Below are 19230 nucleotides of genomic sequence, written 5' to 3'. Positions count from 1 at the left end.
TGGATAGGGAATTGGTTAGGAGGTAGGACAGAGAGTAGGGATAATGGGTATGTACTCAAATTGGCAGGATGTGACTGGCGCCGTCCCCCAGGGATCTGTACTGGGGCATCAGCTTTTCACCATATTTATAAATAACTTGAATGAAGGAATAGAGAGGCGCATATACAAGTTTGCTGACAACACTAAGTTAGGTATCGCAGTAAATAGTGTAGATGGGAGCAGAAAGTTGTAACGGGATATTGATCAATTAAGTAGTGGGCATTCAATGTGAGAATGTGTGAGGTCATCGACTTTTGGACCCAAGATCAGTGTATTTTCTAAATGGCAAGAAGCTCAGAACTGTGGACGAGCAGAGATTTAGGAGTCCAAGTACAGAAATCACAAAGTTAGTGGAGAGGTGCAAAGAGTCATTTTAAAGCTAGGCCATTTAGCAACAAAATTAGGATGCACATTTTCCATACAAAGTAGTGGAAATTTGAACCAACCCCCCCCACCCAAAAAAAGGGCTGTTGAGGCAAGATTGAACACTGAGATTGATAGATTTGTTAGGCAAGGGTATAAAGGTTTACGGAACCAAGGTGGGTAGATGGAGTTAAGATACACATCAGCCATGATGTAACTGAATGGCGGAATAGGCTCGAGGGGCTGAATGGCCTCTTCCTGTTCCTGTAAATAATACGGTAAATTTTCATCTTTTACACAACACAATGGGTGAAAATACAGTAAAATTAAAGATAATTCTGAAACATTACCACTTCAGGACTGGAGAATTTTAGCTACAAAGGTTAGGCTGGGGTTGTTTTCTTTGGAACAGGAGGTGGTGGAGGGGAAACTCGTGTATAAAATGATGAGGGGCCTAGATAGAGTGGATGAGAAGGGCCTATTTCCCCTAGCAAAGAAGTCAAGAACCAGGGGGCATAGATAAGAAGGATTAGAGGGGACTGAAGAACATTTTCACCCGGAGGGTGGTGGGGGTCTGGAACTCAATGCCTGAAAAGGTGGTCGAGGCAGAAATGCTCATCCTTGAAGTGCTGTAACTTACAAAGCTACGGATCAAGAGCTGGAAAGTGAGATTAGGCTGGATAATTCTTCGGCTGGCACAGACATGATGGGTCGAATGGCCTCCTGCGCCGTAAATGTCTATGATTTTCATAGTAAATCGAAGATGATCAAAAGGTAGCCAAAAAGCAAACACTGCATACCCTAGAATTGCCTTTATACTCATACTACACCACTGAAGTATTACAGCTGTCTGTGTTTCAAGTTTACTTATACTGTTAAAAGGAACTATATAATGTAATTACACTAACCTTCACATACAGTACCAATGATCAATCCATGAAAGTGGCAGCTAAATTGGATAAAAACTATTGCACAGCTCCCAAATATTCAGCTGTATCTGCTTGGTTGCAGAAGAGAAAAGAAGGAAGAATTTAAAACATACGTGTTTACTCTTTAACAAAACGCTGTACTGGAAAATTGTGTTACCAAACAATACAAGTCAATTTACAACTCCTCCCTTCCTCACAATAGTAGGAGATAATCCTACACTCCCTCAGGCCAACCTCCACTCAGTCACTGAAGGCTAGTCCACAGCATGGCTTTTTGCAGTATCCCAAACCATAAGCAACAGTGGCCGTTGTCAAGATTTGGTCGGCAAAGTCAATCAATTTACCAGGAATATTGAAAGTATCTAGACAGCTAAATCAGCAAAAGTACGTACAACTATGCAAAGCAAAGATACAACACAGTGCTACTGCACTCTCAAAGCCAGGAGTCAAATCCCAGGAGACACCCAAGTCAGTATCTCAGGCAAAACTATCCCCAACAGTGTAGATTAAATTAGAGCTTTCCACGTATTTGGATTTATCCTCTGAACATAGAGAAACCTGTACTTTAACCATGACAAAACATTCTCCTGGTACATGCCATATAAATGGTTCAAAGGTCAAGATTCATGGAATGACTTGAGTGTTTGTGGACAGAGCTACTGAAAAATGCTTTTGCTTCATTGAGTCCCTTTCAACCTGTTCAGCTGGCTGTTTTTGCATCTTCCCTGAAAATCAGTGCATAATATAAAAAGCTGTGGTGGAACATATATACCAAGCAAGGTCATCTGTGACAGTACAGGCCTTCCTGCAGCTGACAAGAGTTTGCAATTAGGATTTGGCATAAGTGAAAGATTTGTTTTTAATTAACTGCTTAAAACATTAAAATTGTGGCTTGGGCTAAGTAAAATATTTGAAGTGATTGTCAAATAAACAGGAGCACAAAAAATTGATAGCTCTTTCAGAGGACAAGAGAAAGCGGAGTCTGTTGAGGGGTGACACAAGGACGGGAGGGGGAGAAACGGACGTGGTTGGGCATGACAGTACTCTGCCCACTGGTCGCCAGTCTCAATTTTTCTTTCAGAACTAGGACTTATCCAGCCTTACACACATTTCATTTAACCGTTGTATTTTGGCTTTTAAAAAAATTGGAAATTTCAACACAAGGGTTTATCTTTGCGGCCTTAAGCAATCTCACAGAAAAGACAAAAGTATTGACCAGGGGTTAACTAATTGTTCATCTCAATGTGGAAAAGTACAAATTTTCCAATGGTATGTCTAACAAGTCCAAACGTCAAAGTTACTTCAGGCCCACTTTTTACCTTCTCAGTACTTCCTGTACAAATATGGAATTTTTACTTTACATAACAACTTTAATGCATACAGACCCTGTTTTATAAAAAAAAAGTCAATGTGTACCACTACTGGACTACTATATTTGCTCTTTAAACTCAGAAATCAAAATATTTACCAACACTGCAATTGGCCATTTTTCATAGAAAATCAGAATGGTCAAAGTTCTGCAGCACAGACCTGCTATAAATAACCACATTCTGAAGTCTTGGCATAAAACACTGGGTTTCATTGAGCCTTTGGTAATTGTTTTAATTTACACAGACATTTTCAAACTTCGAGAAAACAAATGGACCGTGTGGTTAATATGGCCAGTGAGGTTTGTTTTCCTCATGATTGTGCTTGTGAAATTCAACTTGTTGTGCTCGTCATGGCACACAAGAATGAAAAAAATGAATTTGCACTTATATAGCACGTTTCACATCCTCAAAATGTCCCCAAGTGTTGTCACTATTGTAACGTCGGCAAATGTTGTTGTCAATTTGCACATCGCAAGGTCCCACAAACATCAATGAAATAGATGGCCAGTTAATCTATTTAAGTGATGTTGATTGAGGGATAAATTATGGTCACGACACAAGGCAAACTTCCCTGCTCTTGTTCGAATGGGGCCAAGGGATTGTTTACATCCACCAAAGGACTGTTTCTCCTCCAAAAGACAAAACCTCTGGCAGCACTGAACGATTAGTCTAGATTATATGCTCAACTCCCTGGAGTGGGACTTCAGCTTTAAGGAGAGAGTGTTACACTGAGCCAAGGTCAACCATTAAGATGTGTTCTGGAAAACCGCAAGGAAGTTATGATGAACCTTTATAAAACACTGATTCGGCTTCATCTGAAGTATTGTGTCCACTTTAGGAAGGATGTGAAGGCCTTAGAGAGGGTGCTGAAAAGATTTACAGGAATGGTTCCAAGGATGAAGGACTTCAGTTACGTGGATATACTGGAGAAGCTGGGGTTGTTCTCCTTAGAGTAAGGAAGATTGAAAGGAGGGGTGTTCAAAATCATGAGGGGTCTAGACAGAGTAGATAAGAGAGAAACTGTTCCCATTAGTAGAAGGATCGAGAACCAGAGGACACAGATTTAAGGTGACTGGCACAAGAACCAAAGGCGACACGAGGAAAAACATTTTTACAAAGCGAGTAGTTAGAATCTGGAATGCACTGCCTGAGAGATTGGTGGAGGCAGATTCAATCGTGGCTTTCAAAACGGAATTGGATAAGTACCTGAAGGAAAAAAGTTTGCAGGGCTACGGGGAAAGGGCAGGCGAGTGGGACTAGCTGAAGTGCTCTTGCAGAGAGCCGGCATGGGCTCAACCGGCTGAATGGCTTCCTTCTGTGCTGTAACCATTCTATGATTCTATTCTATGACATCATACTGCGAAAGCACTTTTAATGGACATTAAGTAATCTGTGTACACAAATATGGTACATCACTTGCTGGTGAGCTTTCAGGCAAATAATTTCACTCAGAAGGCCATAAATGCACGATACAATAGCACTGCTCACATGGCAATAAAAGATTTTGTTGCATAAAGAAAAGAAATGTACACTATACAATTAGATATCCAACACAATAGAAGGGCTGTGCTGAAAAATACACCATTCATTAGAAGCCGAATGTGATGGTCACTTTCATGCATGTTGTTCGCCATCATACACACCAGAAAGTACTACACAATTTAATAGCATTTTCACTGGCATTGATAAGCATAATTTAATACAATGATTGCCTTGCTATAATTATATTGAGCTTGCATCCCAAATTTACATCAAGGTTCATGTAGGTTAAGAAAATTAAATTTAACCTAACACTTCCATTTGAAATGCTCTCCTCAGTCAAACTTCACAACCTGTACTATACTGCAATAGATCAAACAAACTTTGTCACTTGACAATTTCTTTTCCTAATAGGTAGTGGGTGAGCACTCAATACATTTGGTCTTCATTCTCACAGAAATATGCACCAAACCTGATGTTTAGCAACAGTCTTGCTTCTCAACATTGCCAAATTATGGATTCCTCGTCAACAACAGTTAGAAGGAAAATAAAATAGCTTAATCTGGCCTGCTGCATCCATTGCCATCGGTTAAAGAAATTAAAATCTTACTAAGCATTGACTGATTCTCAATTTTCCCAAGTAACTAATGTTTTATTACTAATCCCTGGAACTCCATTTATGGCAAACCTTCATTTCCTGCTTTATCAATAGACGGGAGTTTAAAATTGGGAATCAGAAGTATTACCAACTTTTAACAGAGAAGGATGTATAGATGGATCAAGACTGGAACCTCACTTATGAGCAAATGTTGGAATCTAGATTAAGTTCACAACTATTGAATCTGCTTCTATCGCCTTTGCCATTCATCTTAAATCTGTATTCTCTGGTTACCAACCTTTTTGTTGATCAAAGTACTGTACTGTGTTTATACGCAGAAATGAATTAGCGCGGAGCTAAGTAACTGACCAAAAAAATGGTATATCAACCATTTATTTCACTGCATTTGTGGAGAGAGAAACACAGAGTTAACGTTTCAGATCGATGACCTTTCATCAGAACTGGAAAAAGTTCCATCTCTAACTTTTTCTAGTTTTGATGAAAGGTCATTGACCTGAAATCTTAACTCGGTCTCTCCACTGATGCTGCCTGACCTGCTGGGTGTTTCCAGCATTTTCGGTTCATAATTCAGTTGTCAAGCATCTGCAATATTTTGCTTTTGTTTCACTGTATTTCTATCCAATACATTCTTGCACATCACACATGCAGAGTTTATTAGATGGTGACAAACCTTGTTAAAATATTAATTGCACTCCAGTATTTTTGTCAAGTACTACTTCTGAAGCCCAACGGTACTGGAGCTTTTACTCCCAATCTACAGCAGCACTGTAAACTGTGGACCACTGGAAGCCAGGTAGCAGCTCATCTGCACATGCTTTCTGCGACAGGTGACGCACAGCTAGGAAGAAAATACATTCAAAATAAAAAGCTCCCCTTCAATGGCCTAGTGGATAAAGGCACTGCCTTTGTGATCACTGAGCCAAACTGGCCTAAAGCTCTCGGGTTCGATCCTTGATCCGTGCTAAGCTTAGCCCAGCCACCATTAAGTTAAGTTTATCAGAGCAGTTGTGGTGCATCATTTGGTCTCAGCACACCAAGGTGTAAGAGTGGAACACTCCTGATCATTTCCTGATCAAAGTGTGATTGTGTGGACATGCACGAGTACTAGATCAGGCTTAGCCTGTGATACCTTTTGTAGGCTCAAACATGAAGAATGATCACTGGGGCAACGTTCTGGAAGGCTGCCACCATTTGTGAAACCATAAGAGTCTCCAGCTTCAATGTGGGGAAAAAGTTGAGAGAAAAATAAACAAACTGTTCATAAACAAATCTCCATTTCAAACTAAACTGATGATTTGAAAAAGAACCTGTATTAAGAACATAAGAAATAGGAGCAGGAGTAAGCCATTTGGCCCCTCAAGCCTGCTCCGCCATTTAATAAGATCATGGCTGTTCTGATCTTGGGCTCAGCTCCACTTCCCTGCCCGCTTCCCATAATCCTTCACTCCCTTATTGTTCAAAAATCTGTCTATCTCCGCCTTAAATATGTTCAATAACCCAGCCTCCACAGCTCTCTGGGGCAGAGAATTAGAGAATTACACAGATTTATGACCCTCAGGAGAAGAAATTCCTCCTCATCAGTTCTAAATATTTCCTCATTCTTCCTCAGATTTTGCAAAATTTAAACTTGGCATAGTTATTGGTGTATTGCATACAGTTTTGGTCTCCTTACCCAAGGAAGGATATACTTACCATAAAGGGAATGCAACGAATGATTCCTGGGATGGGGGGGGGGGGGGGGGGGGGAGGGGGGGATTGTCTTATGAGTAGAGATTGAGTGGACTAGGTCTATATTCTCTAGAGTTTAGAAGAATGAGAGGTGATCTCATTGAAACATACAAAATTCTTACAGGGCTTCACAGGGTAGACACAGGGAGGACACAGGGAGGATGTTTCCCCTGGGCTGGGGAGTCTAGAACCAGGGGTCACAGTCTCAGAATAAGGGGGTGACCATTTAGGACTGAGATGAGGAGAAATGTCTTCACTCAGAGGCTGGTGAATCTTTGGAATTCTCTACCTCAAAGAGCTGTGGAGGCTCAGTCTTTGAGTATCTTCAAGATCGAGATCGATAGATTTTTGGATATTAAGGGAATCAAGGGATATTAGTATCGTGCAGGAAAGTGGAGGTGAGGTAGAAGATCAGTCATGATCTCATTGAATGGTGGAGCAGGCTCGAGGGGCGGAATGGCCTACTCCGGCTCCTATTTCTTATGTTCTTATTTATGACAATGATCATTACAATGATCAAGGCTTTCGACAAGGTCCCACACAGGAGATTAATGTGCAAAGTTAAAGCACATGGGATTGGGGGTAGTGTGCTGACGTGGATTGAGAACTGGTTGTCAGACAGGAAGCAAAGAGTAGGAGTAAATGGGTACTTTTCGGAATGGCAGGCAGTGACTAGTGGGGTACCGCAGGGTTCTGTGCTGGGGCCCCAGCTGTTTACATTATACATTAATGATTTAGACGAAGGGATTAAATGTAGTATCTCCAAATTTGCGGATGACACTAAGTTGGGTGGCAGTGTGAGCTGCGAGGAGGATGCTATGAGGCTACAGAGTGACTTGGATAGGTTAGGTGAGTGGGCAAATGCGTGGCAGATGAAGTATAATGTGGATAAATGTGAGGTTATCCACTTTGGTGGTAAAAACAGAGAGACAGACTATTATCTGAATGGTGACAGATTAGGAAAAGGGAAGGTGCAACGAGACCTGGGTGTCATGGTACATCAGTCATTGAAGGTTGGCATGCAGGTACAGCAGGCGGTTAAGAAAGCAAATGGCATGTTGGCCTTCATAGCGAGGGGATTTGAGTACAGAGGCAGGGAGGTGTTGCTACAGTTGTACAGGGCCTTGGTGAGGCCACACCTGGAGTATTGTGTACAGTTTTGGTCTCCTAACTTGAGGAAGGACATACTTGCTGTTGAGGGAGTGCAGCGAAGATTCACCAGACTGATTCCCCGGATGGTGGGACTGACCTATCAAGAAAGACTGAATCAACTGGGCTTGTATTCACTGGAGTTCAGAAGAGTGAGAGGGGACCTCATAGAAACGTTTAAAATTCTGACGGGTTTGGACAGGTTGGATGCAGGAAGAATGTTCCCAATGTTGGGGAAGTCCAGAACCAGGGGTCACAGTCTAAGGATAAGGGGTAAGCCATTTAGGACCGAGATAAGGAGAGACTTCTTCACCCAGAGAGTGGTGAACCTGTGGAATTCTCTACCACAGGAAGTAGTTGAGGCCAATTCACTAAATATATTCAAAAGGGAGTTAGATGAAGTCCTTAGTACTCGGGGGATCAAGGGGTATGGCGTGAAAGCAGGAAGTGGGTACTGAAGTTTCATGTTCAGCCATGAACTCGTTGAATGGCGGTGCAGGCTAGAAGGGCTGAATGGCCTGCTCCTGCACCTATTTTCTATGTTTCTATGTTTCTATTACTCCAATCATAATTGGACGAAGAGAAAATGAAACAAGAATAAAAAGGGGGAAAACTAAGTATTTCACATACTGGGTAGAAATGCACACCATCACACTTCGACATCAACAACACCGTATGTAAAAATGGAAGTTTACACAGAACACCTTCAAATCCTCATCAATAACACTATGGAAACTTTGCATGAATTTTGAAATCATAAAACATATTTAGAACAGTATTTTGCAGTTTTCAGCATCAAGCTTTCTACTGCGTTAGCTAAGCAGCACATTCTCAATCTCAGCCAGGATGCCTGGGGTAAGGCTCCAAGAAGCAAGGCACTTCCTCAAAGAAACTAGATCGAGTCATGCACTGTGCACTCCGAGCTACATCTTGCAGAGGCTTCAAAACCGGCCACCTCCCTGCTTTTCATTTGGAAACAATATGCACTGCAAAGGGGCCTACAAGGGTAGAATTTAACTTAACACATGCAAAAAAAGGCTGAATCTATACATTTTGGAAAGTACTAACTTTCATGTCCCAGACCAAATCACTGTCTCCACAAGTGCTTCGATTCGATTTGAAAGCTGCAGTATAAAATACTATTATCCACGACATAAGCCAAAAACCATGAAAAATGCTTTAAGGGTTTTATTACCAAGGTCAAGAATTCAGAAAGGGTGTTGCAAATGAAAGCCCTCAGTAACTCAACGGAGATCTTACAGCAGAAGAAACTTCAATATTTATAATCGCCACCTGCCTCCGCCCCCCCCCCCATTCTATTGACTTCCCCCACCCAACATTATTTCCACATTTTCGCCAAATTTTACTTGCAATTGCACAGCTGTGTTTTGTGACCTCAGGATTAAACAATGCATCAGTATGGAACACTGCCATTAACACAGCTTCGTTTTTTTGCTGCAACCATGGTCTTAACCTTCAAAAATGAAACTGCTCAAAGGGGGTAATCAAGATTGCTTCCAACCTCCCAAAAATGGTTTTAACCTCATATTGTAGAACAAAAATAAAAATCTTACTCCGTGCAATTATACATGCTTTAAAACAAAAAAAAAAAAATTAAATTTAAAATATTTGCCAATATTTTTGCCCCCAAGGATCCAACAAAACTCAATCCAAACCAATGACTGCAGACTGCGCTCACATTAGATTTGGGTGTGGGCAAGAGAACAAAACTGTATCTATAAAAAAAAAAATTATACATACGCACACAAATTAAAAACCCAAGCACATTCAATGCACCCACAAGGAAAATTGTTTTCTAACATCGATTACTAACTGAAAATGCATTACACTGCAGAACTGCTCATATGAACTAAAATAGTAATCCAGATTACTTTGATGCAGAAATCACGTAACAGCCTTAACATCGCATGCAAGCACAGTAAAATATCTACTGAATAAAGCTAAATACTACTTTGCCAAGCTTCTCATTATAATATACTAGATAAAATGGTACCTGTGTGGCACAGTCAGCACCGAGTACATTATTTACCAGGAAGTCTGCATCAGATATGCGCCTGCATGCCTTATGACTGTTAAAAGGTAGCACACTATCTAGCAAGGCTAAAGTCCCTTATTCAATTTACTGAAACACTATTTAGCAGGAAACTGGTGCCGAGTGTCTGAGCATGCCCAGAGTCAGCTGTGGGGATTGGGAGAGCAGTTATCTGGCAGAGAAACCACATCCTAAACCAAGGCCTAAAACTAAAGCCTTGAACTTGGTGCAACAAAAGAAAGCTTTTCATAAAATGCCATTTAATAAAATAGCTTCCTCCATGCAAATTAATTAGCTTGTTCTCTGTTAAGACCAGTAAATTGTATCACACTAAAGCATCTACCAACCACACCAAGTATGCAATTCAATCTAAAATTAAACAATTAATAGTTCTGCCTTAGTACTCGTGTTTGGCACTTTAAAATTAAATACATCAATATTGCTTATTTACAATAACATGCGAAAGGGGAAATTGAACATTGAAAAGTTAATTCAAACCAATAATACCACAAACATACTGTACCCGTGTGCATCCTGACAACAATCTGGCATTTAAATCCAAACCACAGTAACATCTCCATTCATTATCCCCATTAGCACAATGATTTATTCAATATCACAGCAAATCACTGAATCGCTTCTTAATCGCCACATCCTTGGCTCAACATCAAGCCTTTTCACAGTCCAATTCTTACAATTTTAAAATGCAATTGGATTAATAGACACCTTTTTATTTCAAGTCACAGTGTAATTTACAAAACAACATTCCTTTCTCCCCCCCCCCCTCATTCCAAGGAGCTACACTGTCAATGCATGCATTCATCTGCAATATAAAGCCACAACACAAGTACGTTCTCCTTTAAGCCACAAGGTCTTCTACAAATAATGTATTATAAAAACAAGAACCATGAAACAACGAGATTTCACATTACAAATTAAACATGAACAAATCAAACAGAGGTCATCACTACACTCAATTATGGCTGGGCTTCACCCCCAGTGGTACAACACTCTCTCCATTTTGTAACAGGGCTTTTGTTTCAAGCCCGGAAGTGTAAAACGCACACATTTACACAGTGAAAACATTCCCAGAGAAAAATATGATGAAAATGGTCAGACTCCTAATCCCAAATTCAGGGAGAGGCCAGAGTACAATTTCTGAATCGGAATATGAAATATGCTCCATACTGTAAACTCGCTGTATGTCGCGGCACAGAACACGTAATTGTTTCCATAATTCTCCATCTGTCAGTTTTTTTCTTTTAGGAAAAAAAAATCAATCTGTATAACACACACTGTAGATTTAAATTAGATCTGTGGGCTACAGGACTGCAGGTTTTAATGGAGAGCACCGATCAGGAGCTGCAGACTTGACTGCAGTGGAGTTGGTGCCTGTCTGTAACCGGCATTTTCTGAAGACGTGTCACACACAGTCCCTTACCCTACCCCCACCACAGCTTTTTAACAATTTCCCAACAAAAAAATATTTACAAGGAGATGTTTGGGATGTTTTTTTTTTAAAAAGCCACACAGAAACGTATTGAACATGGAAAAAAAGAAGAAATTCTAACAAACCCAACCAGAAATACAAAATCTTCACCAAACAATCCCACCAGATTCCCCTTCCCTTTGCCGGCTCCCCTACAGGGTTTTGTTTCACACACACAAAAAAGTAGGAGGCTGTGACTTTCATCTCAAACACTGAAATAAAAAAGATGTTTCTAGATGTGTAGCTACGGTTTTTTTTTGGTCATGGAGGGGAGGGGGTTCAAAAAAGATAAATCGAAACAAGATTGCTCCCGGTTCGTCGTGAAGAGCTTCTTTTGCCCCTTCTCTTGAATGCACATCCTTTAAAATCAACCCAAACACAAAGTAATTGCCTTCCGAAACATTTAACAATATTATTATTTTTTAAAAAGATCACCCCCTCCCCAAAATAAAACCCTGAAACCCATCAACACTTGCAACAAGTGCCCAGAAACCAAACAGATCTTAAGATTTTAGTTCCAACCCCGAGTAACCTATTGTGTCAACGGTGCCCCAGCCCCTCAAAAAATGTACCAACATTAGTCCCCCTCCCAAAAAAAGGTTCGAAATCCTCTCAGTTAAGTTACTATTATATATTTTTTTGGATTATATATCGATAAATTGAATGTTTCCCCAAAAGTGAAGGATACGAAGCAGGCTGTTGTAGTCCTCTTATTACAGGCTGTGGTTTGGCTTTCTGTGGTAAGCTCATTTCAGGCTGAGGAAGACAAAAAAAAGGAAAAACCAGGCGGATTTTGTTGTATAGAGAAACAAGAGAGATGTACCTCAGGGTGTCCTCCCTCAGAAGGACGTTTCCCACGTGAGTTTACCTGCAAATCACAAAAATAATAGCATTGGTAGATGGCCCAGAGTGTGAACTAGCAGCGGGGCTCGTCCTTTGAGTGAGAGAGTCAAGCTTTAGGACGGATGTAAGCGATTTTTTACACACAAACCAACATGGCGAACCAAGCCGCTCTCAGTCCGAGAAGACGGACGCCCGGCAGCCCTCGGCAACTTCCGGAAAACTTCGACGCCGGCTGCTCGGCAACTTCCGGAAAGGTTCGGCGCCCGATCTTCGGCCGTTTCCGGAAACTTTCAACTCCCCAGCACCAGCAGGGTTCAGCAAGGGCCAAACTTTGGGCAGCCACACATCTTTTTTCTGTCTCTCTCTCTTCCCAAGTGGCTTAGATTTCAATGTTATTAACATGTAGGGAACAATAATTATATGCAACAAGATTGGCATAAATTGTAAACCCATGTTCATTATTACTCCTTATTTCTTAGGGAATTCAGAAGAAACTTCTTTACCCACAGAGCGATGAGAATGTGGAAATCGCTTACTACAGGGAGTGGTTGAAGCGAACAGTATACTTAGATAAGCATATGAGGGAGAAAGGTATATTGGGTTATGCTGATAGAGTTAGATGAGGAAAGATGGGTGGAGGCTCGAGTGGAGCATAAACACCTGTGTTTCTATGCTATATGTCCCATGTAATTAGTGAAGAAGGAACTTGCATTTATAATGAGTCGTAATTTGCGGCCCCTATGGGCACGTACAAGGTGCGCACGCACCCGTAGGGGCAGCGCAAGTTCCGGGTTTAGGCATGCACTAAAACCCGGAACTTGCAATAGTAAAGAATTCTCTTGACAGATCATCCACATCCCCGGGAAAAGGACATCTGCGGGCGGAGAGTTGGGCTATTTTCCCAACTTCTGTCCAGCCAATGCCCGTGAAATTCTTACGCCTGGTAAAAACAGTAGTAAAGCCTGCTTTTACCAGCGCAAGAGTTTTAAAAAACATAAGAAAGAAATGTTTTCATTCATTTAAACATTAAAACACATGTAAAATAAGATAAGATTATTTGTAGCCCCTAAAACATTTAAATTTAAATTTCAAAATTAACATTTTTATTTAAAATATTTAATTATATTGTATTTTAATTATTTTTTAAAAAGTAATTTTTTTAAATGTATTTGTTATGTTAAATGTGTTATTCATGTGATCCCCATTCATGATTATGCGGATTTCATCCGTACAGGATTTTTGATTGGTTTGACTGGCCCACCTGATCCCAGGGGCATTGCGAACCGCATGCGCTCCTGGGATACGTGGGTCTCCCCGCAGGTCTACACATAGAGACCCAGGAGCGCGTATCCATGGATCCCAAGGCAGAAGGTAAGTTCGTAGATTATTTGCCGGTTGGAGATATCCACTCGCAGGAAGCCTCCGTCTGCAAATTCCGGCCTACTTCTAAGGATGTCCCAAATTGTGAAACTGACACTAATCAAAATATGAAATTGGATTGACACTTGACACATCCGAGACCGTTCTTATGCAAACTCATTGAAATGAATGGAGCTTTTTTAATCTTAAACAAGCAAACATATTCTGTTCACAAATAAAGTGCCTGTTACTCGAAATTAAATTTAAAATACAGGTGAGGAGAAAAGTGAAAAGCTAAGAAATGTTTCAGGTTTCTTATTTACTTTATAGGAACATCAGCGCTGTTTGCATAGGCCCCTTGGGCAAGAGTGACCATAATATGGTGGAATTCTGCATTAGGATGGAGAGTGAAACAGTTAATTCAGAGACCATGGTCCAGAACTTAAAAAAGGGTAACTTTAAAGGAATGAGGTGTGAATTGGCTAGGATAGATTGGCGAATGATACTTAAGGGGTTGACTGTGGATGGGCAATGGCAGACATTTAGAGACTGCATGGATGAACTACAACAATTGTACATCCCTGTCTGGCGTAAAAATAAAAAAGGGAGGGTGGCTCAACCGTGGCTATCAAGGGAAATCAGGGATAGTATTAAAGCCAAGGAAGTAGCATACAAATTGGCCAGAAATAGCAGCGAACCCGGGGACTAGGAGAAATTTAGAACTCAGCAGAGGAGGACAAAGGGTTTGATTAGGGCAGGGAAAATGGAGTACGAGAAGAAGCTTGAAGGGAACATTAAGACGGATTGCAAAAGTTTCTATAGATATGTAAAGAGAAAAAGGTTAGTAAAGACAAACGTAGGTCCCCTGCAGTCAGAATCAGGGGAAGTCATAACGGGGAACAAAGAAATGGCAGACCAATTGAACAAGTACTTTGGTTCGGTATTCACTAAGGAGGACACAAACAACCTTCCGGATATAAAAGGTGTCAGAGGGTCTAGTAAGGAGGAGGAACTGAGGGAAATCCTTATTAGTCGGGAAATTGTGTTGGGGAAATTGATGGGATTGAAGGCCGATAAATCCCCAGGGCCTGATGGACTGCATCCCAGAGTACTTAAGGAGGTGGCCTTGGAAATAGCGGATGCATTGACAGTCATTTTCCAACATTCCATTGACTCTGGATCAGATCCTATCGAGTGGAGGGTAGCCAATGTAACCCCACTTTTTAAAAAAGGAGGGAGAGAGAAAACAGGGAATTATAGACCGGTCAGCCTGACCTCAGTAGTGGGTAAAATGATGGAATCGATTATTAAGGATGTCATAGCAGCGCATTTGGAAAGAGGTGACATGATAGGTCCAAGTCAGCATTGATTTGTGAAAGGGAAATCATGCTTGACAAATTTTCTGGAATTTTTTGAGAATGTTTCCAGTAGAGTGGACAAGGGAGAACCAGTTGATGTGGTATATTTGGACTTTCAGAAGGCTTTCGACAAGGTCCCACACAAGAGATTAATGTGCAAAGTTAAAGCACATGGGATTGGGGGTAATGTGCTGACATGGATTGAGAACTGGTTGTCAGACAGGAAGCAAAGAGTAGGAGTAAATGGGTACTTTTCAGAATGGCAGGCAGTGACTAGTGGGGTACCGCAAGGTTCTGTACTGGGTCCTCAGCTGTTTACACTGTACATTAATGATTTAGACAAGGGGATTAAATGTAGTATCTCCAAATTTGCGGATGACACTAAGTTGGGTGGCAGTGTGAGCTGCGAGGAGGATGCTATGAGGCTGCAGAGTGACTTGGATAGGTTAGGTGAGTGGGCAAATGCATGGCAGATGAAGTATAATATGGATAAAACAGAGAGACAGACTATTATCTGAATGGTGACAGATTAGGAAAAGGAGAGGTGCAACGAGACCTTGGTGTCATGGTACATCAGTCATTGAAGGTTGGCATGCAGGTACAGCAGGCGGTTAAGAAAGCAAATGGCATGTTGGCCTTCATAGTGAGGGGATTTGAGTACAGGGGCGGGGAGGTGTTGCTACAGTTGTACAGGGCCTAGGTGAGGCCACACCTGGAGTATTGTGTACAGTTTTGGTCTCCTAACTTGAGGAAGGACATTCTTGCTATTGAGGGAGTGCAGCGAAGATTCACCAGACTGATTCCCGGGATGGTGGGACTGACCTATCAAGAAAGACTGGATCAACTGGGCTTGTATTCACTGGAGTTCAGAAGAATGAGAGGGGACGTTTAAAATTCTGACTGGTTTAGACAGGTTGGATGCAGGAAGAATGTTCCCAATGTTGGGGAAGTCCAGAACCAGGGGTCACAGTCTAAGGATAAGGGGTAAGCCATTTAGGACCGAGATGAGGAGAAACTTCTTCACCCAGAGAGTGGTGAACCTGTGGAATTCTCTACCACAGAAAGTAGTTGAGGCCAATTCACTAAATATATTCAAAAGGGAGTTCGATGAAGTCCTTACTACTAGGGGGATCAAGGGGTATGGCGAGAAAGCAGGAAGGGGGTACTGAATTTGCATGTTCAGCCATGAACTCATTGAATGGCGGTGCAGGCTAGAAGGACCGAATGGCCTACTCCTGCACCTATTTTCTATGTTTCTATGTTTTTATGTGTTTGTGGGAGATCTTAACATTGAAGAGCGCGTGGTTTACTTGCGAGGGGGTGGGGGTTGAATTTGGTGAAAATGTCAGCGTGTCTGGAAGCCGGCTCCAACACTTCGACTTTAAGATCTAACTCTGGCACATTCGGCTGCGTGTGTATACACCCACCAGAGGGCGGGTTAGCGATTTGAAATGTAATGAGACAGGATTAATAAATGATCTCCTAGTAAAGGACCTTTAGGAATGAGTGACCATAACATGCTTGAATTTCAAATTCAGTTGGAGGGTGAGAATGTTGGATCTCAAATCAGTGTCCTAAGCTTAAATAAAGGAGACTACAAAGGTATGAAGGCAGAGTTGGACTGGGAAAACAGATTAACATATGGGATGGTTGATGAGCAGTGGCAGACATTTAAGGAGTTATTTCATAACATAAGAAATAGGAACAAGAATCGGCCATTTGGCCCCTCGAACCTGCTCCGCCATTCAATAAGGTCATGGCTGATCTAATCATGGACTCAGCTCCACTTCCCTGTCTGCTCCCCATAACCCTTTACTCCCTTATCGCTCAAAAATCTGTCTATCTCCACCTTAAATATATTCAAAGACCCAGCCTCCACAGTTCTCTGGGGCAGAGAATTCCACAGATTTACAACCCTCTGACAGAATTCTCCTCATCACAGTTTTAAATGGGCGGCCCCTTATTCTGAAACTGTCTCCCCTAGTTTTAGTTTCCCCTATGAGTGGAAATAGCCTCTCTGCATCCTGCTTGTTGAGCCCCCTCATTATCTTATATATTTCAATAAGATCACCTCTCATTCTTCTGAACTCCAATGTGTATAGGCCCAACGTACTCAACCTATCCGCATAAGTCAACCCCCTCATCTCCGGAATCAACCTAGTGAATCTTCTCTGAACAGCCTCCAATGCAAATATATCTTCCTTAAATACGGAGACCAAAACTGTCGTGTATTCAACTATCATTGTAACCCATGTATAAGCTGACTTAAGTTGTACACCTTGAGAACATTGACCACAAGGGGGTGAACTTGTGGGAGACACTCCTAACCTGCACTTTCAGGTATAAAAGGGGAAGCTCCACCCACCTTCATCAGTTGAGGTCTTGGTAATAAAGGTAACTGGTCACAGAGTGATCTTCTCTCAAGTATGGGCCTTGCGTGCATTTATACTGTATAGTAGGGACATACCATTGGTGATGAGAAACTGGGATTTTAACCACTAGCAGCGCAGAAGAGAGGTACTGTGTTGGTGATGATTGGGACGACTTTATTGAGAGACTACAGCAAAGTTTTGTCACTAAGGAATGGTCCGGACAGGATTTGGCCGACAAACGCAGGGCTCATCTCCTGATGGTTTGTGGATCCAGAATGTACTCCTTGATGAAGGACCTTCTAGCACCAGAGAAGCCGGCAGACAAGACGTTCGAAGAGCTCAGTAAGTTGATCGGGGAACACCTTAAACCGGCGAGCAGCATGCACATGGCGAGACACCGGTTTTACACGCACCGGTGGCGAGAAGGGCAAAGCGTTCCAGACTTCGTGGCAGATCTCCAGTGACTGGCGAGCCTATGTAAGTTCCCAGATGCATGCAGAGCGGAGATGCTGCGAGACTTTTTTATTGAGGGCATCGGGCACACTGGGGTTTTCAGGAAACTGATTGAAACCAAAGACTTGACCTTGGAAGCGGCGGCTCTGATAGCCCAGACATTTATCTCAGGGGAGGAAGAGGCCAGAATGATGTATGACAAAAATCTTGGCTCAAATGCGGCAAATGACCAGGGAGTCAACATTGTTAACGCGGCACACAGTTCTCCAGGCAGGCAAGGGTAATCGGACATGCCCCAGTATGAAGTCGAACCCAAAGGGGGAATTCAACAGAGTCAATGGCTAGCTGACCGGCGATTCATGCCATCGCAATGGACAATGCGACCAGTAATGGGGCCATCAACACTTGTTAATGGTGCGCTTAAAGACAGTTACAGACACAGTCAGAGACGATCAACTGGTAATGGACCTTTTGTTTCCAACAACGGGGCCTCCAGCTCATGCTGGAGGTGTGGAGGCAAACACCCAGCCAAAGCCTGCAGGTATCAGCAATATACCTGCAAAAGCTGCAAAGTCAGCGGTCACTTGGCGCGTATGTGCAGCCAGGTTGATGTACGAGGAGGGCGGGCCCGATGTAAGCCCTACGAGATCAAATGAATACTGGGGGAAATCGCGGGAAGCTGAAGTACAGCGAGTTCATGTGGAGCACATATACAGTGGACGCCACTGATAATAATGGAAGTGCTCCTCAATGGCATCCCAGTGCTAATGGAACTAGACACGGGGGCCAGTCAGTCCCTGATGAGTATCAAACAGTTCGAAAGGTTGTGGGTGTCCAAGGCCAGGAGGCCAAAATTATTGCCGATTGACGCATAGCTATGGACATATACAAAGAAGATCATTCCGGTGCTAGGCAGCGCCACGGTAGACGTGACCCACAAAGATTCGGAGAACAGGTTGCCACTCTGGATTGTCCCGGGGGATGGTCCCGCACTACTCGGGAGGAGTTGGCTTGCTGTCATGAACTGGAGATGGGGCGCTGTCAATGCAATTTCTTCTGTGGAGCGAGTATCATGCTCACAGGTCCTGGACAAATTTGACTCATTATTTCAACCCAGCATTGGCACTTTCATGGGGGCCAAGGTAGTGATTCACATAAAACCGTACGCCAGGCCAGTACACCACAAGGCCAGAGCGGTGTCGTACGTGATGCGGGAAAAGATAGAATGCAAATTGGACCGCCTGCTGAGGGAAGGCATCATCTCGCCAGTCGAATTCAGTAACTGGGCGAGCCCGATCGTGCCGGTGCTCAAGGCGGATGAGTCGGTCAGGATATGTGGCAATTACAAGGCCACCATCAATCGGGTATCACTCCAAGACCAGTACCCGCTACCGAGAGCGGAGGATCTCTTTGCGACGCTATCCGGTGGCAAACTTCTTTCAAAATTGGACCTGACCTCAGCTTACATGACCCAGGAGCTGGCGAGTGAGTCGAAGAAGCTGACCAACATCACGACACACAAGGGGTTGTTTGAGTATAACAGATGTCCATTCGGGAATCGTTCGGCCGCCGCGATCGTTCAGCGAAATATGGAAAGCCTCCTCAAGTCGATTCCAAGGACGGTGGT

General features: G+C 42.6%; 1 protein-coding gene across 7 annotated transcripts in view; it reads right to left on the bottom strand.

The window, feature by feature from the left end:
- Nucleotides 1–12248, bottom strand: part of LOC139228773 (eukaryotic translation initiation factor 4 gamma 3-like) — a 335585-nt gene extending 323337 nt beyond the window's left edge. For 3 of the 7 annotated variants that reach the window (XM_070860122.1, XM_070860138.1, XM_070860130.1), the window contains exons 1-2: nucleotides 12087–12248; nucleotides 11907–11974 (exon numbers count right to left, since the gene is read on the bottom strand). In XM_070860122.1, coding sequence (XP_070716223.1) covers nucleotides 11907–11968 — 62 coding nt within the window. In that variant the 5' untranslated portion in view covers nucleotides 11969–11974; nucleotides 12087–12248. Of the gene's footprint in view, nucleotides 1–10917; nucleotides 11064–11906; nucleotides 11975–12086 lie in introns of those variants that run through there. The other 4 variants (XM_070860137.1, XM_070860131.1, XM_070860132.1 and 1 more) reach the window with 4 other exon arrangements.
- Between the last annotated feature and the right edge of the window lie 6982 nt (nucleotides 12249–19230).

Source organism: Pristiophorus japonicus, chromosome 18 (assembly GCF_044704955.1).
Source record: "Pristiophorus japonicus isolate sPriJap1 chromosome 18, sPriJap1.hap1, whole genome shotgun sequence".
NCBI lineage: Eukaryota > Metazoa > Chordata > Chondrichthyes > Pristiophoridae > Pristiophorus > Pristiophorus japonicus.
This window is presented reverse-complemented; position numbering and strand designations above follow the sequence as displayed.